Source organism: Mchenga conophoros, linkage group LG12 (genome assembly GCF_057382185.1).
Source record: "Mchenga conophoros isolate Kocher_MC1m ecotype Shallow Benthic linkage group LG12, M_conophoros_male_GT1.1, whole genome shotgun sequence".
Lineage (NCBI taxonomy): Eukaryota > Metazoa > Chordata > Actinopteri > Cichliformes > Cichlidae > Mchenga > Mchenga conophoros.
Window position 1 is genome coordinate 32,288,941 of NC_140537.1, and position 18,516 is coordinate 32,307,456.

The window sequence follows — 18,516 nt, forward strand, 5'->3', positions numbered from 1 at the left end:
AATCAAAATCATAAAAGGAGATACCAATAAGGAAGTATGACACTTTCTGTTCCCTATGTCAGTGGAACTGCGATTGGGTGGTCGATGAACCGATTAGATGTGAATGATGTGAAAAACGGACAAAACACACTTGCACAACAGTGACGTATTTGCCCTTTGAACAAAACCGAAGTAGGGCAGAGAAACTCGGACATAGCACAGAAAGACAAACTTGACAGATGTTATAAAAGGGAACTGACATCAGTTTTACAATACTCACTTAACATTATCTCAAGATGAGTAAACCACTGTGTAAAACTACAGTGTGCAAAATTGATTCACACAGGGTTTTCATCTACAGTGCATCATTCCTAAGCTAAATGACATAACAGAAAAAAAAGAAAAAAAATACTACAAATCGATGTGAATGGCATGCAGGTGCAGTGTCATAATACAGGATTAAATTCCCGCGATCCATGCCTGAAATTGAGTGGGCAGGCTTCTTAAAATAAATCTTTACAAATGACACAGTTTAGCAGTCAAACACGGGTCTGCTTCCTCTCACTCATGCGCTCTACACACAAGAGATGACATCATATTGGGTCAGCTTGGGTTTTAGTGCTCAGCTTGCTATCTACATCTGCCATTTCGAGCGCGCCGTATTAGCCTACAGTTACTTTTAACTACTGCCCATTTAATGGAGCACCGTCTCGTGTGCAGGTGAAGATGTCCGGTACAATTCAAGCCATGAATGACTTATATAATAAAACAATGAATGACGTACCGTTGTTGTCTTTGCATTAAATTAGTGCAGTCTAATCCTACAATCTAAATCCTAAACCCCCCACAAAAGCAGAACAAAACAGGGTGTGCAGATCATGATCGCCTGTGTAAAAAGGCTTCAGATAGACGTAGTAAAAGTATGCGTAGTGTCATGCATAGTGGACGTTACACTGTCTCAACCGAAAGCCATTGTGACCGTGCGTTGATAGTAAAAGCTCACTCACAACAATGTGCAATGGAAGGTACCACAGTCATTTTGGACGTGACAGATTCAAACGGACTGACACTCACACTGCGTGAGACTGCTAAAATAACACCATGGACAAGTTTATACACCACCCAGCCACCTTGTCTGTTGCAAAAAAAAAAAACCCCAAACGTTCACTTCACTACAAGCTGTCATTCGTTTTCTCAGCATACTCACCCCCCGAGGAACAAACCAAACAGCAAAGCTTCTTCTTCGTCAGTTCACAGCGTAAAAAAATACCCACAATTCAGCCTAGGCTTTAAAAAGGTGCAATAACGAGCAAACGTGCACACTTCGTTAAAGCCGTTAAAAACCAAACCTACGCACTTAACCCCAGCGAGCTGATGCTTGTCTCAGTACTCACCACCTCTGAGTTGCGTTCAAACAACAAGCCGAACAACGTCGAAAACAGGCGATGATAGTCATTACCAACTTCAGGTGCAACCTAATCGACACTACTACTCCTTTGTATCCACTTTTACCGCTTTGACATTTAGCTACAGTAGCTCAGCCGTTGAGCCAAGAGGAAGTGTCATTTTCAGTTCTCAGCGCGCGAGGCTTTTAGCACGAGCTGTTAACCGTTACAGTGGATGAGGACAAACGTTGACAGCAGCGCAACAGCAGAGTGAAAAAACTACTCACCTTTTGTAAAATTCGTCCTTGGTGAAAACCGTACGCACTTCAGGGTTATTTTGTCCGACTCTAGAGATTTCGCTGTGACTTCTCGAAGTGCTGTCAGTTGGTCTAGACTTCCTGAATGACGGAGCAGCAGGAGCACAACCCCTAGCCCGTGTTTGACAGCCACTCTGACAGACAGGCGGAAATAAAGTTGCCTCGTGTTGGGAACCGACCGCTGGAGGATGTGCGCTCTGCGCGCTTGGTATTTTCCACATAATATATATCTGACTGATTGTTTTGCGTGTACTTTATGCTCAGTTGTTTTGTCCGAATTCAATACAAATTTTTAAAGTATGAATCATTCTTACAGTGGCGCAGCATTCAAAAATAAAGATATTAATAAAGAATTTATTAAAAGTGAACGACCAACGATCCTTTACCCAATTTCCTTTGCAAATCATTAAAGATGCATGGACTGAGTCATCCCGATTCTGTTGCAACTTCAGAGATGGCAAGCCAGCTAGTCTGCTAAATATGCTCAGTACGATGATGCCACCTGCTGTTGTACTTTGGAAGTTTAACTGTAAAATTATTGAGTTTATTCTGCATCAGGGCCGTTTCCAGTAGTTTTTGCAATAGGATGGCCGGGGGAGCGGGGAGACCAATGAAAACCAGTGGAGGAGTAGGATGGGGCACAGGAAACCACAATATTTGATCCGAAACGAATACCGCGTATTCACTAGCAAGGACCTCAACCTCGGATGCAAATGAAGAATATTTGCTGATAATGATTACTGGCTCCTGGCCTAACAGATTCCACTGATACCTTTTGGATGACAAACAGAGGAAAAATGGGGAGGGAGTGTGCGGCGTGGAAATGAGGACATGTGTAGGCATAGATGTAAGGTGAGGAGAATGTGTGGATTGTAGTTTCACTCCTTAATATGATAATAAAAATGAACTCAAGTATTATAATTTTCAGGCTTATACAGACCTGTTTCCTAATACAGACATTATGCCAGAAGTGGCACTTGAGAGTATAAAAATCTAGATCTGTTTAAATTAATTCCATTCTACTGAATAGCTGTTTTGTAATGTGGAGAAACAAGTATTCAGACCATCAATAAAAAAAGTTGTATTCTTACTTATTTTCCCCAATAAATCAAAAGTTTTACTTTTGATTGTTTAAAAGGAACAGTGTGTCATGGTCCTGGGTCTTTTGACCCAGCGTTTTAAGTTTGAGTTTATTTTGTTCATTAGGTTATCTAAGTTCATTTGGTTATTAGACTCCTTGTGTTTTCTTCCCCTGTATTTAAGCTTCCCCTCACCCTTCGTGTTTCATGCTGCGTGTCTTATGTTATCAAGTTTGTATTATTATGCCTAAGTGTTTCTAGTTATTATTTTCCCCTCGTGTTTCCAACCATGTTAAATCTCCCCTGCTCTTCATGCGTTTCATGTCTGTGTCTTACGTTGTCAAGTTCGGGTTGTCATGTCTATGTCTCATTATGTTTCCTGTTTTATTGTGAAGAGGTCTGGTGTTCTGTGTTCATCATGTTCAGTTTTACTCTCCCACTGTGACGTCATTATGTTCATGTGTGCCAGCTGTTTCCTCATGTGTCTCCACTTCCCCTAATCACCTCCTGTGTATTTAAGTCCTCTGTTTTCAGTGTGTGATTGTCAGGTCGTCTGTTGTCCACGCCATGTTTCCTATGCCATGCTTCCAAGTTTCGTGTCTAGGTTTTTCTTATTGTTTGTTTAGATTTCCCAGTTTAGGTTTGTGTTAATTTTGCTTCAGTTTGCCTTGCCCTTTGTTTGTACCTTTTTTTTCCAGCCATATTAAACGGCTCGCCTTTTGTTAACATTCAAGTTTTGTTCCCTGTTCCTTGGAGTCTGCATTTTGGGTCCTTTTTCAATTCATACAGTCTGCCCTCGCCAGACTGTGACACAGTGCATGTTAATGGACATCATATAGACATAAAATGTAGACATGCCAGATTTTTTACCCAAAACTACTAATTTACATCATTACTACTTGGGCAGGTAACATGAAACTATGGAAAATACTGTAAAAATACAAACAGACCTGAAAACACAGATTGTAAAACAATACATCATGTTAAGTTAAAAGCAATCACAGATATGGTTTGCCATCAGCCATTGCTTGAGTTATGCCCTAAACATAGGATCTTTACAGTGTCTCTTTGTTGTAACTGGTAAACTATTTAAACATTTATTTCTCTTTTCTCTTCTATAAATGTGAAGTGCCTTTCTCTTCTAGAGGTAGGCCTAGTAACACTCCCAACATCAATTCTTTGTTAATAAATTCATTTTAAGGCAGAATTAATTTAATTAATGTAAATGTATTTAGCATTACTGCCTATTAGTGCAAGCAAAAGTGCTTGCAGAATCATATGCTTTGTAACACTCATTCACAATTAATGATTTATTATCGTGTCACTTTGGTGTTGATTAATTAATCATATTCTGCTGGGTAACTTTATCTACAGTAGATTTATGTTAGAAATCTGAAAATATAATAACTAACTCAAGCTTTAAAATACATTTTATGGAGTAAAAAATACACTATATGTATAAAAGTATTTGGGCACACCTCCTAATTGTTCTTAATTCAGATCATTTCAGTCCCATAGCCACAGGTCCACAAAACTCAAGCAGCCACACGGAGTACACACAATGGCACACCCTGCCTTTACAAATATTTGTGAAAGAATGGGTCATTCAGTAAATTTGAGCATGCCTCTGTGGGAAGTCCATTTGTGAATTTTCTTCCATTCATTTATACCACTAAATGGTGTTGTTGCAAAGCCACACTTGCCACAGTAACTCAGCCACACAGCGGTACACCATGTAAAGGTTACAAAGCAGGGTCACAAAGTGCTGAGGCACAGAGTTGCAACTGTCCCTTAGTATTAAAATCAAAACTGTGCATCAGGAATTTCGTGGTATGGATTTCCATGGCCGCTTACCTCCTGCAGGTGCAGGTGGCCCAGTATTTTTGTCCATATAATGTATCATATTTGAATTCAAAATATACTGGAGTAGAGCGTCTCATGTTTTGATAAAGTTAAGTACCAAAGTGCATTACTGAAGTGCAAGCTGTCTTCGAGTAGAACTGGGCATTATATGATTAACAGTATTCTCGTCCACTGGCATCACTGGGATCACACTATCACTTTTTATGTCTGTCCAAGTACAACACTGAAGACACCACCTGATAAATTTGCTGTTAAAATGATAACATTTCACCAATTATTTGACAGAATTATTTCACTAATTTAGTCAAATTCATATCTAATGACCAAAAACAATGCCAAAATGATACCAAAATTAAGGATGTAAATGTCAACGTTAACCAAAAAACAAAAACTAATTTCCATAGACTGTCAATGAAAGATCGTTACTGAGTATATTCTGCTCATATAAAGTAAACTGCATTTTCCTAAAGTTTAGGTTTTCAACATAATACACTAAATACACCAAAAAAGGTTAATAGTAAACCATACGTTTTTGTTTCTTTGAATGCTTTTGTGATTTTTTTTGTTTTGTTTTATCTGTTTATTTTTTTTTTTTAATAAAGCATGCTAAATCTGCTTTTTTAAAGGTTTTGCATACTTGATTCCCCCCAGCTTAAGCAGTTGTAAAAATTCGAGATTGTTTTGTTTTTCTTCAGCTGTCCGTAGATTTTCTGTAAAACTACTATAGAAACACAAACACATTTTGTAGTTCTTTTGGTCACTACTGTTTGAAAATGTTTCTGAGTTATTGTGTGAGCACTGGGGCGAGGAAGAGGCAGCTGGCAGGGATCAGCAGTGGCCTCAATGAAAAAACTGGCGTTCACCAATCACCTTCCGATGCTAATCCTTAGAGTAGTGAAAAAAAACAAAGAAACTTATTAACTATCCAAATGTGATAGGAAATGTGCCTGTTTAGATGTTTTACCATACATTTCAAATCACTCATAGAAAACTTGGCCTCTATTAATTAGCGGTGACTGTTTCAAAGTTTTTGTGCTAGTTCTATTAAAAACTGCGATTAAATGTTTTATACGATTCGTTTATTATCAAAATTCTACCCAGGCGTATTCTTGGACAGCTTGACACCCGGGGGTCCTACCAGTTGTAGGCGCTCTTCCAAGCAAGCTGCAAAACACAAATCGATTGTTTATTTTATGTTTGTTTACATTTTTCGGAGCGCATAAATGACTTCGACTTTGCTGTCGCCCATGGTGGATTATTACAATGATGAAGAAGAACTCGATAGCGTGGATGACGACGACGATCGGAGTTTCAGGGGGAGAGACTCGGAAGAAGGTAACGTTTTCAACAATATCTTCCCCGATTGTCGGGCTCTGTCTAGTTGTTGGAAAAAACGGAAATGCGCGCTTTATTGTATGAATTTGGATGTGTTTTCTTAAAATGCAGCATTTAAGTCGTTTTCCCCCTTCCAGTGGAAACCGTTTGTCCATGTAGCGTAGTATGCGCAAGTACAAAACAAGTTAAAATGTATTTCTCGCTCCCAAAACTGGAAAGCTACTTCAATGCAGCCACACGTTACTTAGTTAGCTTTCTAGCTACGTTTAGGTACACAGTGCCACGAGCAAAGAGTCTGCCTGGTGAGGAACTGTCTCAGAAGTATGTGATTTAAGCTCAGTAAGCAAAGCAAACCGTTCGGTTTTTTCAGAGTTGGCAGCAAGTCGAGCGAAAGAAATAATCAGTGATAAACACGCTAAGATTGCTAGCATTAATTTTTTAGCGTTATACACAAGAGCATGAAAACACCACTGACCACAGTGCCTTGACGTACATGTGCGCTTAAAACAGTGCTCCCGAAGCACAGCTATAAATTTCAACTATTCGTTTTTTTTCTTAAAAAAAATTATGGCAGTTCAAACGTTAATTAGCCAACTTGCTACGTAACGGTAGCTCCGGGCATTGACAGGTCGGCAGGAAGGCAAGCGAAATCCTGCGTGCTGTGTCCACTGCTCTGCCCTTTTCACACACTTCACTGAGACAGAACGGATTGCAGGGAAAGGGAAAGAAAGACCGGATCAGAGGAAGGCGATGACAACACTGCAAGGTTAGCCAATTCCCTGACATTGACCTCCAAAGCGAACAGCTGGACTTATTTTTCTTCTCCTCTCCGGATATGTTCTTCTAAGCCTAACTACGTAAGCTAGAGTCGGGTTACACTCTTTATCAGCAGGCGCGGCTAACTTATGCTAGCACATTAATGCTAGCCGAAAATGAAAGGTGCTGTGTCAGCTTGAATACAGAGAGGGGCCTTAGTCTTTGCTCGTCTTGACGTTTCAACGTAAAGCCGGTGAATTTTTTTTCGTCAGACATATGTGGTTATAACTTGGTTCCCGAGCTTCTGACATCAAACCAGGTTTGGTGAAACATGCTGGCGTTGTTTCGAGAGAGTTGCTGTTGGATTGACAGCACTACCAAGTTAGCCGGGATCTGTACTGGTAATTACACCTTGCGAAAAGTGCTTAAAAATATAGATCATCACTCTTTCTATAAATGTCATCGAGAAAAAAAGCCCAAGGGCAGTTAAGCAGATGTACCCACTTTAGTTTGGTGTAGCTGAGCGTTTTCTGCAGTCGATTCAAGAATACGTAGAGGTATCAGCTGTTATCCTGGCATACGTGGATTTCCCACTGTCTACATTATCAACCCCAGGGCATTCCCAAGCAGGGTGTAGACCATTACTTCATCTGTGCCACGCACGTACTTTCATCTGCAGATATCTCTGCCATCTGTGCATCAAGGTTGTTTTTGAAAACTTATGCCTGTAAACATTCCTGATATGATCACATGTGAAGTATTTGGGGAAAAAATGTTTTCAAATTTTAGCTGAGAAAATCCTTTCTTTTTTCTTCTTGATTTTCCAGACACTGAGGATGCCAGTGAAACTGATCTTGCCAAACATGACGAAGATGACTATGTGGAAATTAAGGAGCAGTAAGTTTCTTGCCAACTGTGGATAAGCAGCCCTAACCTTTCACTGAAAATCATTTTTGGTGATGAAAGTTTTAAGTTACTGTGCTATTGTAAGGGGGTTGGGACTTTAGCTTTTCTTTCATTGCAGAATGTATCAAGACAAACTGGCCTCTCTGAAAAGGCAGCTGCAGCAGTTACAAGAAGGTAATCATTTTGACTTATTTTCACATGAATGGAGGTGTCAGGAATTATCCATATTTGAAGGACTCCTGCCTTTTATTGTGTGGTACTGTGTGTGAGCATGAGGATTAATTTTGACTTGTCAAGGGCATAGCTAAAACCTTACTTATTAGTCATGGTGCTTAGTGGTTAGGAATTACATCATCAGGCAGAAGAGCAGTTTAAAAGTGCTCGCTTGTCATTGGCTAAAAAGATAAAACAGTGATGACAAATGGCCCTCTGCCATGAGCTCATTTTTATTGTTAAGACTGTCTGTTGTTTACTGATGCAAACTGCTTCTAAACTGCTGAGTGAGCTGTTTGAAAGTACTGTCAGCTATCCCAAAAGGCTTTTACTGCTCATGCTGATGATTGTAGAAACTGCAGAATGATAAGTTGTTTTGCAAATCCAAAAGTAATTACAGTGTCAGTGTATTCTAGTCTACCCTGTGGTTCAGTGTAAAAGGTGTGGCAAAAATAAATAAATAGTAGTGGGTAGTCTACAATACTGTATGGTGTGTTTTCATGAGTGAACAACGCCCAGCATTAATATCTAAAACACATTTGTCTTGTCAGGCACACTGCAAGAGTATCAGAAGAGGATGAAGAAGTTGGACCAACAGTACAAAGAGAGACTTCGGAATGCAGGCAAGAACATGAAGTGCTTTACTTCTGATGCATCCATGCCAACCAATGTTGGACATGCTGTTTAGATTTAAGGAAGCTTTCTGCTCTAGTTTGGCTTGTTTATTCAGGGAAATGCACAGAGCTACAGACGACTGTGTGTACCTGAAAATAAAAATAGCCGCTACCATGGATTTAAGAAGAGAAGTATGGGTAATGAAAGAATCAAGCCAATGTCTTGGTTGGACTTTTTAAACTGCAATTTTTCCCACACACTTAAATTGACCTTCCCATATAAGGCCTTCTTTTGAGGTGGTCTTCAGTATCATTAAGCTGCTTCGTAAGAATAATAGTAGTCCTTGTTCTGCTCTGGAGATCTGCTGTGAGCTGGATAATATAAACCTGCATCTACTGCAAACTGATCCTACGCTAGGCTTAAAAAGATGACAAGATATAGTTCCAGGTGGTGGAGTTGGGAGTTTTAGCCACATTATCAGAGACTAACTGAAGAGACAGCTGACGATATTGCTCAGTTACTTGTTATAAAAGCTATATATGTATATATTTTAAGTTTTTTGGTGGTTGACTTCACACAACATGTGTGCCTTCTTCCGCAGGGCTCCTGCTCACATCCACATGTCCCAAACACATAAATCCATGCGATGCACTTAACTGTATTGGGTGGAATGAAAGCGCATACTGTCTACTCATTTAAATTAACAGGATGCTGTTTTGTAAAAAACTGAGCTTCTTCTCTCTGTTTCCAACCTGTCCTCTAACCATTCGGCTGCTTTAATTATATTGGATACTCGGCTTTTGTTGACGCCGTAGCTTGTCTTGTTTGTGATCAGCTTTCTCCTTTGCTTGCTGTGTGCCAGAATGGAATGTACTGATCAAAATGAGTGTTTATTTAGTTAGGAATGCAGTGCCAAAAGGCTCTGGTAGTACACTCATAATCACTGCAGTGGAGAATAGAAAGTATGTAATTACCAATGATCAGTTAATTTCTAATGCTAAAATGACTAAAAGATAAACAGTCAGTGCCTTATTGTTCTCGGAGTTTTACTTGAACTTCAGTATTTTACTATAAGCTTCTGGTACTTTGTGCTCCTGTGCTATAAGCATTCTCTTTTATGATTTTTGAGGGTAAATAAATTGAATTTAATGACACAGAACAACGGTTTGCTTCATGTGACCAGTTGTGCTTTATTTTTCCCATTTACAGATCTATTTCTCCAGCTTGAGGTAAGTGCAACAGTATCTCAGATGGTCTGACGCTAATGTAAAATCAAAATCAGCCATTATTTTTTTTATTTTTTTGGACATACAAGCATAAATTTCTTCTTGCTTTGTACCTTCTGCAGACAGAGCAGGTGGAGAGGAACTACATCAAGGAGAAAAAGGCAGCAGTGAAGGAGTTCGATGATAAAAAGGTTGAGCTAAAGGAAAACCTAATTGCAGAGCTGGAGGAGAAAAAGAAGATGATTGAGAACGAGAAATTAACAATGGAGCTGACAGGCGGTAAGGGAGCCAGAACAGGATTATTAATCAGGGACTTGCTCAGCAAAAGAGAGATGGGGTAAAAAAAAAAAAAAAAGTATGTGGGTGGCTGTATTTTACTTCTTTCTACATATTTTAATATTAAGTCATCAAATGAAATCTGAGTTTTCAGATACAGTTAAGATGCTAACCTCTATTCATCTATGCATCTGGAGCTCACACTCATATTTCTTCTATTCATAGACTCCATGGAGGTAAAGCCTATCATGACCCGGAAGCTGAGGAGACGGCCCAACGATCCAGTCCCAATACCAGACAAGCGGCGAAAACCTGCACCAGATATCCTTTGCATAAACTTGTGACTGTAAAATATTCCAGATTATTTATACTTGTAGAATTTGTTCTTGAGATACCTTAAAATAAATTTAAAAAAATTATTTTGTGTCTTAAAAAACCCCCAAAAAACTTTCTTTAACTCTTCAAACCTCAGCTAAATTATTTGCTAACAGATGAGCAGATAATGGAAGATTTAAGAACACTTAATAAGGTGAGTGCTTCTAAATTTCTAGATGTGATGTGTTTTTGGAAAGCAATATAACTCAGCAATTCCTTATAATAAATCTTTTCAACCCTGCTTTTTACAGCTGAAATCACCAAAGCGACCAGGTATGATTGCACGTGCCTTCTACTACGGATTTTTATAATGAACATTTATGTGTGTACTGAGTTACCTCTCAGACGAAGAGAGTAGCATTGGTCTTCTGCTAGGAGAAAGGGTCAATAAAATGCATCACAGTAATATTTTGTTTCTTACATGTATATTAGCAGGGGGTATTAATCGGGTGTTTCTCCCTCCCTAGTGTCTCCCTCATCTCCAGAACATGTCCCCTCTGCTCCCATGGAGAGCCCCACCCAGCGTTATGAGGCCCGCATCGAGGATGGGAAACTTTACTATGATAAAAGATGGTGAATTTCAAGTTTTAATCTGTGCATCTCTGACACGATAGCAATTCATACACAGCGTCGCCACTAGATGGCCACATTGTTATGCGTTGGATGTTAGCTTGAGCCTGTAAAGATATTTTACAACCACTGTGATAGCAGCCTCATTTTTTTCTGCGCTACAGAAAGAGAGATTGCTTAGGAGCTGCTGAATACTATGCTTAAAGGCACTGTTAAAAATGCATATTTGTAGAATATGTCTGCACAAGAACCAGCAACGCACTCCCTGCTGTTATGCCAAAATAAGAGTGAAAATCCCTGAATAGACACAGCCCTCCCTTGCCCTTCTATTTCAGAGCTGAGTTGTGAATCAGACACGTCAGAGCATAAGGTCATTTGAAGATGGGTAAAAATAATAGAATTCTGTCCTATTAGCTGCTCATATAGACAAAGTAATTTGAGAAGACAGAGCTATGTGCACTTTTCTTTCAAGGCAAAGTCTCATTTATTGATGGCTAAAGAAGATGCCACCACTGGAAAGCCTTCTCAAAAAGCCACAGGGAGGCACATGCGTCATTATTCTTCAGTGGGCCCTTAATAATGAAGTACCTTCTGTCAGTCTCTTCCTCTAGGTTTGTTCTGTCCTCTATAAGGTTGGAGCTATTAAAAAATAACAGACTTTTTGTTTTGATTTTTCATTCCAATTATCTACTTAGTGCCTTCTCAGGAGTAATGTGGTTTATTCAGCTGGGTAAAATTATTTATAATGAACTTCCCTCCAGTCTGCACTTGTTTGTTTGATGTTTAGTCTGTGTGTGTTTATGCTGACAGGTACCACAAGAGTCAGGCCATCTACCTGGAGTCAAAAGACAACACAAAGATCAGCTGTGTCATCAGCACAGTAGGAACCAATGAGGTGGGTTTTAGTTCTCATTCCAAGCATCAGCATCTCATTCAATTGCGTACAGAACTGTATAATTAATTAAGATTGAAGTATTCTGTGTATATAGTCTTTAAAAAAATTGTCATTCCTATAAGATGACCAGACAAGAAGACCATAAGCATTGTCCTATCCAATAAGATAGTCTAAGCTCGACATCGTATGTTTCTCCATGGCATAGCGCTCAGTTGTTTTCCAAAAAAACATTAAAAAGACATCAGCAAGACACACTGTTGCGCGGGGCAACATATTCCATCATTACCAGACTCTATGCCACATGTACTATCCTGCTGCTGTGAATAGTCACCAGAGCACTAAATGTTTATTGATAAACAGCTGAAAATAGTCTCTGAGTATACAATTCTGTTTGAGGAACATCTGCTAAAAAAGTATGGTGCCCAGCTGTTTTAGGATATTAGGGAACAATTTGGGAGGGAAAAAAACAAAGGAAAAATCAAAATGACATTTGAGACCAATTGTGCAGCAGTTGTACTTCTGGGTTTCCACAAGCACATTACAAGCTTGAAAATGCCTTGCTCTTTTCTTTTCTTTTTTTTCTTTTCTTTTTTTTTTTTAAGTTAATATATTGTATTGATATCTGATAGGACTTCTGATAGCTTTTACAATTTACTCAAACAACAATAACACATCCTCACATAAGAAAAATGGTACACCCTCTATTAATTCTAAGCTTTTTAAATACAGAGACATTATAAAACTTATGACTCCCTTTCCAGGTTGTAAAAGTTAGATGAACAAAACAGGAATATTGAACAATTTCATTATTTATTTAACAAAAATAAAAACGCACACACCATGATTTACTGTCTTTTAGCAGCAGTGACTTTAAAGGTATAGTAAGTAATTTTTTGCGATTATTTAAGAGAAAAAACAATGTTGTAATAATAAATGTCCATTGATGAGTGTGTAATTGCACTTTTCAAGAAATTAATAATCTCACAAAACACATAGGGGCATAACCTGGTTTGTGAAAGTCACCATGGAAGTTACTGTTTCATTTTTATGTATGTGGGTTGAGACCAGCTACATACATAGTTTGTCTTATAAATTCCTGATAAATTAAAGATCACAAACAACTCTTCCAAACTGTACATGGCCATTAAAATTTCTACATGCATCCTTTTGACATCTCTTTCTCATTATGCCTTTCTCCTCCCTCATTTCCACCTAATCCTCTTCCTCCACAACTCAGCCCTCATCTCCTGAACTGAAGGCAGGGGGCTAACACACTAAAATGTGCATAAATTAGCTTATTGTTGCAATTTCTTATTGTCAGCAGATTACATATGCAACCCTCTGGACAGCTGACTATGAGCTGGCTAAACAACAACAGCTGGTTGTAACCTAACATTTTGACAGCTAATGTCAGGCTTGAGTGTACTTTAAAAAAAATAAAATAAAATTGCACTTTCACTCTGGTAAAAAGTTTGTTTATGTTCTCACATTGTATGAAGGTTTATTTTCCAAGTTTCAGAGTCCAAAAATATTAGATTCAGGGAAATTTCTTTACTAATGCCAGGAAACAGCAGCTAACATCAGTAATGACAACAGCACTTACCAATAGAAATGTGCAAGATATGCTCAACAACTCACCTCAGAAATGCTGTGATCAGACACAAGTGAGACTCACTGACTAATCGGTCTGTATCAGACTTCTTTAAAAAAGCTTTATAGCCTCTTCCAGAGTAAATAGACATGGACACATTATTGAGAGCTAAGGTAAACAGCAAGCTGACTGCCTATACTTCAGTACACATGAAGGGTGACCAGAGTTGTTTGTCCTACTGCGAACGCCGTAGCTCGGATTATGCACCTGAATTAGGAGAGGTAATGCCTGTATTATTCTTCAGTGGAAAATCTACATTGTAACGAAACAGGAAACCCCTTTTAACTCTACACTCCACCCTTCCATGCCATCAACTCAATGTGTAGTTTCTTTTCTCGACAGGTGCGTGGATGGTCACGGCATAGATTTCCCGCAGTATAAATCAGACTTCAAAACCAGAATTCAGTTAAATGAAATCTACTGACATCTACGTGGTTAGACAGCTCTCTTAAGGTCCCGCCACAGCATTTTAATCAACTTGACGTCTGGAGTTTTAAAAAGAATCAAGGTGTTGCAATGGCCATTCAGTCGTGCTCAGAGGAGTTTATGGTTGACACAATGCCTGTAAGGTGCTCAAGTCCTGTAGGTTCAAAACAAACCCCAATCAAGCCTGTCTGTAGTTCTTGGGGTTTTGGCAGTTTGTCTGAGCACTGTATGGTGGCCTCAGGGTGAATTTGCTGGAACATCTACATTGGAAAAACTGGTAACTGCTTTGTACTTGTGAATAATCTTTCTCATTGTAGAATAATGAACTTTACTTTGTTTGGAAATTGCCTTTTAACTCAGGCAAATGTTACAACTCAATACGGTTTTACCTTTTTAGCTAACCTTTCCCTTATGTTCATTAATAACGATAGACAAAGTTATTCATTACTGATTTTTGAATGAGGGTAACTTCTCCCTCTGGTATAGCCTACATTATTTGTTGTCATGCTTGATGTCTTTGTGCAGCTCCCTTTTTCTGTTTGTGCCATACATTATGCATTATGATGGGTGAATACCATTACATTAATGAAGTGCAACATTAAAGTTTTGCTTGAGTAGTTGAATGAAAATGGATATCATCAACTGTTTCATTGCACAGATTTGACTCTTTTTTTTTTTTTTTTTGATTCACAAAACAAAATTTATTAAAATGGAAGGAAAACTGTTCATTTTTAATGTTAAATGTGAATTTATTCATGAGGAACTTTTCCAGCTTCCTTTTAACGTGCACATGAAGAAGAAAGCAGTTTGGCTGTATTGAGGGTTTCTTCTGTGTGTGATTTCCAGATTTGGGTGAGAAAAACAAGCGACAGCACAAAGATGAGGATCTACCTGGGGCAGCTGCAGAGGGGAGCGTTTGTCATTCGTCGGCGGTCGGCTGCGTGAAGCATTACCACACCCAATCCCATCTGTGCGTTTACCCATCCATCCAGCCAGTGGCTCATTCATCCAGTTTTGGAGTCTAACATGTGGCCTCACATTCATATTTCATTATCTTATAGACACTACCCCCTAAAACACAAATATACACAGACGAGGTCTTCTGTGGCTATGAATATCTCATCCAGTTTTTTCCCCTCATTAACCAAATGCTACTGCAGTGAACATGGCCAGATATCCAACTGTTTTCCAGCCTTATATTTGTCACTATGTGGCATGCATGTAAAACTGGTTTGTGGTCACAAAGATGACTTGTTTTGATTACAAATCTTTCCAAAGCAATCTTATTTACATTTATCATTAAGTTATTAAGTAGTTCTCAAACAGCCTGATTTGAATAACAGAAAAACTAGCGATGTGTGACCGATAAAGTACTGGAGGGAAAGAAAAAAACTATACAACCGAGGAACTGCTGCAGGTTGAACTGAATATAGAAATCCCTCAACTAAAATTACAGTTACTTTATACAGGAAGCAATGCCATTTTCAAGAATATGCCTTTTTTTTTCCCAGTATCATTATGAAGTAAAAGTTTCTTCCTATGCTGATCTGATGATTTTTTTTTTTTTTTTTCATTTTTTGTAATTTGTTATTTGAGAAATGTTTTTTGTGACATGACCTTCTCCATATGTGAAACTCCTGGATTAGTTTACCAGTATTTGCATGTGGAGCATTATTTTGTGATTTGTACTGTATTCCATTCTATTAAAGATGTTTTCTGCTTAATTTCAAGCTTCAGTTTTATTGTTTGTTTGTTTGGTTTTTGTTTTGTTTTTTTACTTTAATATGAAAAGCACCAAACCACAGTTGACAATCTAGAAAAAAACAATTCACAACACAAAAACCATTATTTATGGGTATTTAAGACACTTGAATAACACATAGGCCTGTATTTACTGCTGGCATATAAATTAATGACTTGTTAGTTTGGTGTCGCTTCAAACAACTGAAAGTAGTGGTTCTTGGTATGATTTGAGTACTGGCCCTCATGAACTGGGAGCCTCTGGCTTTTGGGCTATATTTATTTGGAGAGAAATGTTCAGGTGATTATTTTGTACAGGGACCTCATTGCTGTTATTTATGCAGAGACTAGTTCTTATATAGTACTTTTCTTTTTTTTTTTCTTTTTTTTTCTTATAGTATAGTACTTTTCTAATGCAGCATGTCTCTTTCACACATACATTCAGAGAAGCAATTTTTCCTACATCTTAAGCGCTTTCTAACATTCACAAGCATTCACATTGTAAAAAAGCATCAGTATTTTCCCCAGGGATACTTTGAGAGACTTGGTAGACTTCCAGCCTTCTGACTAGTAGATGACCTGCTTTACCGCCATAGGCACCCCTCACCATAGTAGCACATGTCTTATACTGGTCCTTTATAGGTCCTTTATAGGCCCTTTATGGAATCCTTAAATTTATTTTGTCTGAAAAATGTCTCCAGTCCCCAAAAGTCCCCTTATTTCTGATTGGCTTCCCCTCAAAGAACTTTGAACTTCCACTTTGAAAGGGGAACAGTGCAATGAAAATTTATGAAATTAAGTGTATAAAAATATTTTACTGAAAAAGTGGTTAAGTTGATATTTGTTCTGGAACACTCCTTCAGTTATAAAACCTTTACATGCCTAAAAAAACCAAACAACAACAACAAAATAAAACCCAATGTGAATATCTTGATGCAGTAATTAAATATTAAACTTCATCAAACTTGGCACAAAAAGTGAAACATTTGTATTTGATTATTTCTTTGTTACAATAATGCTTGTGGGTAAAAAATAAAATAAAAATCTTGCACTCTTGGAAAGCCTGTTTGTTTCCCCATAAATGGTGTCACAGTAGTGAGGAGTTGAGTACGTGGGTTGTGCTCATAAAAAACGTGTCAAATCTTCACTGCCAATGTCAAACAGCTTGTTCTCTGGGTTGGTGTCATTTTGTCTAAGAAACATGACGTATTGGTAATTTAACAATTAATTAATTAAACAAACAAAGGCCTCATTAGCATGTGGAAGAATCATACACAGTCACAGAACCCTGGCACCTCCTCCTTGGCACACATTCACTTGACACCAATTTTAATTTACAGCACGAAAAAGGTGATGTGTTGATATGCTCCAACGGTCCAAAAAGTTCTGTTGACCTTTCACTTTGTTTTAAAAAATTACCTTAATAATAATTCATAAATTAGATAAATTTGACTTAAAGACTAGTTGCATTTGCTCTGGTCTGTGATGCCTGTAGAACATAAAGTTAACATTATATGAGTGCATCACAAAAAATGAGAATATTGCAAATGCAAAGGGCTTTCTTGAGTGTGGAAAAGAGAAGCTGTCAAGAGCTGCAGAGGCATATGCTATTTTTCTGCTGGTTATTAGGAGTGGCCTCTGTCACATGTAAGTAGTTTTTTGATCCACTGATCATAGCTGCTATAAACGCTCTATTGACTGCAGACAAGACCCCCAGGGGATCCCTGGACCATTTAATGTTTTAACATGTACAGCACTTTGTGAAACCCTGGTTTTATGTTAAAGTGCTTTAGAAATAAAGTTGGTATGGTATGGTATGTTTAATAAAGCGTTATTCATTAAGCAACATGGTATAGTAAAGACAAGCATTTCAATTGCTGTTTATTTTTCCAAGTCAGCCGAGTCTGTGTTCTGTGTCCAAATCATCTGTCTATTTTTTTCCTGGATATTTTTTCACATCAACTTGCCGATGTATCCAAATAATCAATGTGACCGTGTCACCTCCCGGTTCCAGTCCTCTCACAGAGTGACTCTCAGCCATCCTTACACTTTGTAAACAGCTGAATTATTTGGCATTCAGCACAGATCTCTGTTAGCCAACCAGTCTGCCTCTTCCCTCTTGTGTGTCCTATCACTTTAACCGGATGGCATGTTTCACTTTGCCTGACTTAATGACACTGTCTGACAAGGAGGGCAATTACACTTTTGCCATGCTGCACAAAATGCAAGGCTCATCTGAAAGGGCTTGTTGTCCACAAGCCCGTCAGGTGTGATTGCTCAGTCTCTTGCAGGGACATGAAATGAGCTGATAGTGAATGTGATGCCTGTCTGCTCCCTTTATTGCACTGCATGTCTGACTTTTGGTTAAAGCCACAATAACATACACTCAGGCACTTAATGTGAGATTTACAGGGCTTGGGTTTATTTTAAGCGTGGCATCGCATACAGCTCATTTAAAGTGTTCAGCAATCAGGGGCAGAGTACATAGCCTTCTTGGTGTATTTGACATTTCCTGTAGTTCTTTTTCAAATATTCATTTTGGTGTCTCACTGTGGGTATATGCAGACTCCCGTATTGCCAAATAACCTCATCTGAACAACCATCTTTTACACTACGAAGTCCTATGTGGCCCCACACGCAGGAAAAGGTCAGCAAGAAATGGTGCAGGGTCAACCAAATTATAAAACCTTGCAAAGGTCAAAAGTGAAGTCCTGCTGTACATATTTCTTCTATAGACACGTCCCTAAAGACAGCTATTACTGTAGTGCGGGGGTGTTAAATACAGGCCCGGGGGCAAAAATTGGCCCAGTAAAGACTACCATCCAGCTCACTGGAAAATGCGAAGGAGGGCATAAGTTTTAGACTAAGTTTTATAAGTGTTTTTTAACGTTTTCCTACCAATAAAGACC

General features: G+C 38.5%; 2 protein-coding genes across 7 annotated transcripts in view; one reads left to right on the forward strand and one right to left on the reverse strand.

Moving 5' to 3' along the window:
- Positions 1 to 1,849, reverse strand: part of taok3a (TAO kinase 3a) — a 68,624-nt gene extending 66,775 nt beyond the window's left edge. For 3 of the 5 annotated variants that reach the window (XM_085295302.1, XM_085295298.1, XM_085295301.1), the window contains exon 1: positions 1,652 to 1,849. The gene's annotated coding sequence lies outside the window, so the exon portion shown is untranslated. Of the gene's footprint in view, positions 1 to 1,186; positions 1,335 to 1,373; positions 1,557 to 1,651 lie in introns of those variants that run through there. The other 2 variants (XM_085295299.1, XM_085295300.1) reach the window with 2 other exon arrangements.
- Positions 1,850 to 5,746: 3,897 nt separating this feature from the next.
- suds3 (SDS3 homolog, SIN3A corepressor complex component) lies at positions 5,747 to 15,591 on the forward strand. Of its 2 annotated transcripts, none has more exons than XM_085295303.1 (12): positions 5,747 to 5,958; positions 7,542 to 7,611; positions 7,739 to 7,794; positions 8,385 to 8,456; positions 9,658 to 9,677; positions 9,797 to 9,953; positions 10,176 to 10,271; positions 10,418 to 10,479; positions 10,577 to 10,598; positions 10,793 to 10,898; positions 11,706 to 11,790; positions 14,714 to 15,591. In XM_085295303.1, the coding sequence occupies exons 1-12, from the start codon at positions 5,847 to 5,849 to the stop codon at positions 14,810 to 14,812; spliced, it is 957 nt and encodes a 318-aa protein (XP_085151429.1). In that variant the 5' UTR covers positions 5,747 to 5,846; the 3' UTR covers positions 14,813 to 15,591. The 2 variants fall into 2 exon arrangements, with proteins under 2 accessions (XP_085151429.1, XP_085151431.1); XM_085295305.1 differs by lacking the exon at positions 5,747 to 5,958 and adding an exon at positions 6,227 to 6,724.
- Positions 15,592 to 18,516: the final 2,925 nt, after the last annotated feature.